Source organism: Mustela erminea, chromosome 5 (genome assembly GCF_009829155.1).
Source record: "Mustela erminea isolate mMusErm1 chromosome 5, mMusErm1.Pri, whole genome shotgun sequence".
Taxonomy (NCBI): domain Eukaryota; kingdom Metazoa; phylum Chordata; class Mammalia; order Carnivora; family Mustelidae; genus Mustela; species Mustela erminea.
Genome location: NC_045618.1, coordinates 65,449,946 through 65,456,757, shown reverse-complemented (window position 1 = coordinate 65,456,757; position 6,812 = coordinate 65,449,946). Strand labels below are relative to the sequence as shown.

General features: G+C 43.2%; 1 protein-coding gene across 1 annotated transcript; it reads right to left on the bottom strand.

The window, feature by feature from the left end:
- Positions 1-3,041: 3,041 nt before the first annotated feature.
- Positions 3,042-6,476, bottom strand: LOC116590157 (protein FAM122A-like). The gene is given in 3 exon segments (XM_032341803.1): positions 3,042-3,216; positions 3,218-4,079; positions 6,470-6,476. Coding segments are annotated over 3 exon segments (1,044 nt in total).
- Between the last annotated feature and the right edge of the window lie 336 nt (positions 6,477-6,812).

Sequence of the window (6,812 nt, the reverse complement as noted above, 5' to 3'; positions counted from 1 at the left end):
TGAGCCAGTAAAGGCCGGCGTGGCTCCCAGTGTTGCCAAGCCCCCTCAGCTCGCTGACCCCAGATTCCCACAGCTGAACAGCTTGCTTCATTCCTACCACCAGGCATAGAGCATGACTTGGAAAGGCAGGTCACGCAGGAGCGATCACCCTGACTTCCACACCAGCGTCTGTGACTTTCAATTTAACCCAGACCACATTACTTCTTGCAAATCATGGCCAGCAGTACAACTGAGGGCCCAAAGAGCTGACAAAGTTCTGCTCTACATAAACCCTAGTGACAATGACAACAAACTAACATGTTAAATACATATAGTAGACCTGACTGTCCTACGTTTGCACAGCTCATCCAGTCCTCTCAACCTCTCTCTCGTGTGGGGCTATTAGAACTCACATTTTACAGATGAGAAAACTGAGGTTAGGAAAGTTCAGTTAGTTGCCTAAGTCATAGGGTTGGTAGCAAGAAAGCTGAGGTTCAAAATTAGATCTTTCTGATTCCAAAGGCTGTACCTCTCCTTGGGCACCTGAGGCCAAAATATAGGCTACAAGCAACATGAAGCCTACTCATGAGTAGCCTAGATTCATAGAAAGTAGGGAGCTATAGGACCAAAGAGAGACAAATTAGGGCCAGATGAGTTTGCCAGATAAAGTACAGGATGCCCAGTTAAATTGGAATTTCAGATAAATAGCAAATATATTATTAATATAATATGTTCCAAATATCACATGTGATATACTTACACACACAAAAATTGTTCTTTATCTAAAATTCAAAATTAATTGAGCACCCTGTATTTTTATTTGCTAAATCTGGCAACTGTATGGCCAGATGTGGAAGGTTCTAAAATATACTAAGGAATTTAGACTTTATTTCATGGCTAACATGGACCCACTGAGGATTTGGGCGCAAGGGAGTGACACTGAGAAAGTGGTATTTGGGACCAGCCAGAAGACAACGATATTCTGAAATATAAGATGAGGCTGTTAGAGGAAGGAAATAAAAATGGCAGGATCTAGTAGCCGGTTAAATATGGACAGATGAAGAATAAGGAGAAATCCAGGATGATAGGTTTTCAGCCTGGATGACCAAAAGAGTGACAGCTACTGATGGAAGGAGACATGTCTAGAATTGCTTTGAAAGTAAGTAAAAATAGACTTTGAGGTGATGCTTGCATGTCTAAGTGAATTTTACAAGAAGAAAAGTAATTCACCTTTTCTTCAGCACCTTTTCCATGGTACTGCTGAGCTAGGCTATTACTCCTCAGCCTCAGGCCACCCAGGGCAGGTCCCTACAAAGACCGAAATTTTCGGACGGACAAAACTGTCACCACCAGCAGATGGCAACATCAGAACTTGAAGTCCCAGGCCACCCAAATCAAGTGTGGGCTTGTTCCTGATACTCCACACTACTTCGGATTAGAGATCTAGATGCAGATCTCCAGGGAAGGCGGAGAGGAAGCTTTGGCTGCAGAGCGTTGGGAGAAAGGAGCTGAATGGGAGGAAGAGTTTGCTAAGAGGACACGGGGGAGGAGGGCGGGAGAGAAGTTGGGAGCGTCTCTGGCAGAGAAAACACCATGGAAAATGGGTAGGAAGCTTGAGCAAGCCTAGCAGTTTGAAAACAGCAGCATTACGTGATGTTCCTAGCAAACAGGGAGAATACAGGAGGATGATGAAAGGAGATACAGGAAAGGAATAAAGACGCTGCTTATTCCCAGACCACACCCAGGAGCTCAAAATTACCTGTAGGCAACCGAGCATCACCGACCAGATTTGTGTTTCAGAAGGGTCATGCTGGTGGCAGTTGTGTGACCCCTGGACAGAAGGCCAATTAGGAAGCAGCTGTGGTGGTCCAGGGGCGAAAGAATGAGAAGGGGAGGCAGAAGAAGTAGAAGTTTGGGAGAATCAATAGGAGGTGGAGAGGGAAGAGTTGTGAGGTGACCAAGAGGCCTTTTCCAGGGTGACTGGGAATGGTGATGATATTTACAAAACAGAGTCAGGAGGAGGAACATATTTAGGAAGGAAGTGTGAAGTTACTCATTTTTGCATTCCGACAACATAACTTAGAGCTGACAGAGTAGACAAGCCGACTAAATGCAAGTTAATTTGCATTTGATTTTGAACATATTTATTTTATCACTGGAACACGTAGGGGGAAATGTTTGGCAAACTGTTAGAAATATAGTTCTAGAAGCTTAGAAGAACAATGAACGCCTGTGAATTAGCTTTTCATTTTTTAAAAGATTCTATTTTTTATTTATTTATTTATTTATTTAGAGGGAAAGCATGCTTGAGAGCAGGGGAAGGACGGAGGGAGAGAGAGAGAATCTCAAGTAGGGTCCCCACTGAGCAGGGAGCCCAATATGTGGGGCTCATATCACCAATGAGATCACGACTTGAGCTGAAATCAAGAGTCAGCTTCCTAACTCACTGAGCCACCCAGGTGCCCCTGAATTTCCTTTTTATTTTTTTTCTTTTATTTTTTAATTTTAAATTTATTTTTAGTTTTTAAAAGATTTTATTTATTCATTTATTTTACAGAGAGAGAGAGAGAGAGACAGCGAGAGCAGGAATACAAGCAGGGGGAGTGGGAGAGGGAAAGCAGCCTTCCCGCCAAGCAGAGAGCCCAATGTGGGGCTTGATCCCATGACCCGGGATCATGACCTGAGCCGAAGGCAGATGCTTAACGACTGAGCCACCCAGGTGCCCCTAAATTTTTTTTTTTAATTTTATTTGTCAGAGAGAGAGAATAAGTAGGGAGAGCAGCAGGCAGAGGGAGAAGCAGGCTCCCCATGAGCAGGGAGCCCAATGTGGGGCTCGATCCCAGGACCCCAGGATTGCGACCTGAGCTGAAGGCAGACGCTTAACCGCTTAACCCACTGAGCCACCCAGGCGTCCCTCAGACATTTCTTTTTAAGTGACTGCAAAGCTTTTAATTTACCCCATTTTTCTTTTTCAGAGAACCCTTCCCACATGTCCCCACCCCCAAACACCGTAACTGTTGAGGATTAGAACTATAGACTTAAGGAGAAACTTTTCTTTTTTATCACTGGCGGGAAACAAAGTCAGAGAATGAAGGTGCCCTCTTTTTTATTTTACAGATCTGATCAGTGTCAGATGGAGGCTCTTTGGCTGGTGAAGCCTCGGGCAGACTGGGAAGATTCTGTATCTGACTAGGCCAACTCTTCTCCCACTCATTCATATCAGACTGTTGAGTAGGCACTGGTTGTGCCTTGGAAAAGTTTCTTTGGCCGATCTTCAAATATCATTTCACCTTTTCCTTTTAATGGTCCACAGATACTTGGTCTAATAATGTTGGTGGGGTTTTGACTTCCTATTGGAAATCGTTGCGTGGGACTAGAAACGGGACTTGGAGGCAAAGTGGTGTAATTCACACAAGTCTGTAACAATGGAGGAAAACATTGCTTCCCAATCCTCTGGGTGGGAGGAGCTGCTGGGGATACTGGAATTAAATTGATGCTCTTTGAAGATGGTTTCTCTAAATTACTGTCACTCAGGTTAAAACTCTCTTCCCAAGATCGACTTATCTGTAGTGTGGTTTGTACCTCCCATTCATGCATTGCTTCTCCAGTCATTAAATTCATGCCTTCCTCCTGTTTGATTTGATGAAGGCGACCAAAGGAAGCACGGATGGGGATGGGAGAAGGTGGTAAAAACCCTTTGCAGCCAGGATAATCTTTTGAAGATGAGAATGTGGTCATGTCAATCACAGACTTGGAATTCTTCACTGGCATTGTATTGACCAGACAATGTTGTGCCATAAGCATTGTGTCATTTCTTGGAGTTACCATGTCAGTTTGGAACACCTGTGAGTTATCACCAAGCCCACTTATCAATGGGGCGCTGTTGGATCTTCTCAGCATGTCATTTGTGGTGGTTGAACTCGACAGCAGCTCCAAGTCTAGCTTCATTTTCTCTTGTGCCATGTCCGCGTCGAGGAAGAAACCACTGCTTGGTTGGAAGTTCTCAAGGTTTTCTGGCTCCCATTCACACAAGGACAAGTCAGCTGGGTGAGGAGTTGTGGACAGACAGGAAAGGGGAAAAGAGAAGAAAGGAGGAACCTCTTAGATGTGTGAGGCGCTCATCTTGGCAGTTCTACCTACCATCCCTAATACCAGTGGGCACAAAGTAGGGGGCAGGACTAGCTCAGAACCTCCTACCCCCCAACATCGGGGTCCCTAATGCTGAGAAGATCCTCTACCTCAAAGTCTATAATGAAAATGAGGAATTTATCTTAGTCACCCTCGTGAATTGTTCTTTATTTCTCTCAGCAAAGGAAACCCCAAGTCTGAATTTCCTTTTTAAATCAAGACAAGGGAGTGAGAAAAGTCCATGGACAAAATCCCTGCATGTACTTAGCAAAGTAAAGCACAAGTAAAGAGCAAGTGATGGGGAAAAAAGCTAATGAAGCAAACAGAAAATGGGCAGCCAGAGAGGTAGGCGAACAAGAAAGTTTGGTGTAATGAAAACACAGAGATGAATTTCAAGGAAGGGATTTGCACACCCATGCACATGGCAGCGTTTTAAATAATGGCCAGGTGGAAGCAATCTAAATGTAATGGGTGGATGAGTGAATTAAGAAAATATGGTAAATACATAAAAAGGAATATTATTCAACCTTAAAAAAGGAGGAAATCCTGTTATGTGTTACATAACAGGGTGAATCTTGAGGACATCGGGCTGAGTGAAATAGACCAGCCATAGAAAGAGAAATACTACATGATTCTACTTATATGAGGGATCTAAAATAGTCAAAATCATAGAACCAGAAAGTAGAATGGTGGTTACCAGGGTCTGGTGGGGAGGAGGAGAGAGGAGTTGTTACTCAGTGGGTCTGAGTTTCAGTTTTGCAAGACGAAAAAATTCTAGAGAACTTAACAACGAGCATATGGTTAACACTAGCCTACTGTACCTTAAAAATGGTTAAGATGTTTTTTGTTTTGTTTTGTTTAAGGGAAGGGGTTGTTTCAAGGATCTGGCTGCAGAGATGCCTGATGAAATAAGGACTGGTGTGTGTGTGTACCTTTAGCGAGAGCATTTAATAAAGTGGTTGTGACGACAATTAAATGGCACTTGGCTATGGAATGAATGGAAGGTAAGGAAGTAGAAAGAGCAAGGAGTATGGCCACAGAGTATATGGATCTTTCCTGAGTAGCAGGACATTAAGGGAGGATAGATTTAGGGCTCACCTTGCTTGCATCCATTCTCTCAGGGGTTACAGTCCTTCACTGATTATTGTTGAATGTCCAAAAATAGTCATTTAATACATTTTGTCCAGGCTTCTAACTATTTACTATGGGAGGACATTTTTCGTACCAGTTAATCATTTGTGGGCAGTGATGGGACTCTCCTTTATGAGTTCAATATTTTTAAAATCATTTTAAATGTAAAATAGGGAGTGGAATCAGAAGAAAAAAAATCAATCACCTTCCAGATCCTCCCTTTTTCATTACCTCCCTGGGGATGCCAGAAAGGTCAACTTTTATTAGCTCTAGTAAGTATCAGTCCTATTCTGCATCCTCATGAACAGGGTCCCGATAGTGCCTGCCTGGGCAGGCTAATAACTTGGCAACCTCCAAACCAGTATCTGAAAAATATTCTTAGTGGGTGGGAGGCTCACCTGTGGGGAGGAAGGCAGCAAGGACTGCTCCTGCTGGGGATCAAGGTGGCCTTGGAGTTCAGCACTCAGGCCCACTTACCTCCTCCTACAGCAGAGACTGCCCAGCCTAGGTGATTCTATGCACAGGAAAATGGAAACTGAAAACAATCTCAGGCAACAGGGATTGCCCCACAGGACATCCACCCAGCCCAGACCACCCAAACTGCTTTGAGTGTAACCCCCGACTTATGCCTGAGAAGACAGACCATGGTGTAACCTCTAAAATGATGGACAAGTACTTTTACTTTATTATCATTCTAAAACCTCCATCCAAAGAGGAGCACAAGCTGGGGCGCCTGGGTGGCTCAGAGGGTTAAGCTTCTGCCTTCACCTCAGGTCATGGTCTCAGGGTGGGGATCGAGTCCCGAATCAGACTCACTGCTCAGCAGGAAGCCTGCTTCCCCCTCTCTCTCTGCCTGTCTCTCTGCCTACTTGTGATCTCTCTCTGTCAAATAAATAAATAAAATCTTCAAAGAGGAGCACAAGCCTCATTTACATAACCTACGTATGTAGGCATATTTCCTATACCTACATATAGGCATATACATATAACCTATGTATGTATAGGAATATACATATAACCTATGTATGTATAGGCATATTTCTTTAAGGTGCATGCATGGCCTTATGCCTGCCTCTACATACGATGACAAGGCTTCCCTATATAAATATTCATCTTAACCCTTAATAAAAAGAACCCATTCACCCTTGCTTCGGGAGTCATGGCTTTGGAAGTTATTCCCCACGATCTCCTTATTTGCTGCAAATAAAATTTCCTTTGTGGGGCAACTCACCCGACATAGTTTCTATCTGTGACTCACCAAGGAGCCAACTCACATTGGTTTGGTTACACTATGTCATTATCTTTGTTGATTCTTTCTTCATCTGTGAGCTAGTCTGTAATCAGGCATAATCCTTCATTGTCAAAAGCTTTGTGTAATATCATCACATTTATTTCTAGAAATTCTGTTATCTTATATACAAGAATTTTAATTTCAATATGCAGGTGATTTCTATTTGCATAGAGACTAAAATATTAAAAAAATTATTGGGAGAGCATAGAAATTAGTCTTAAGAAGAAAGACCCACTTCCTACAGTCACATAGGTCATGCACTGAAAATCTTCAAGGAAAGTCT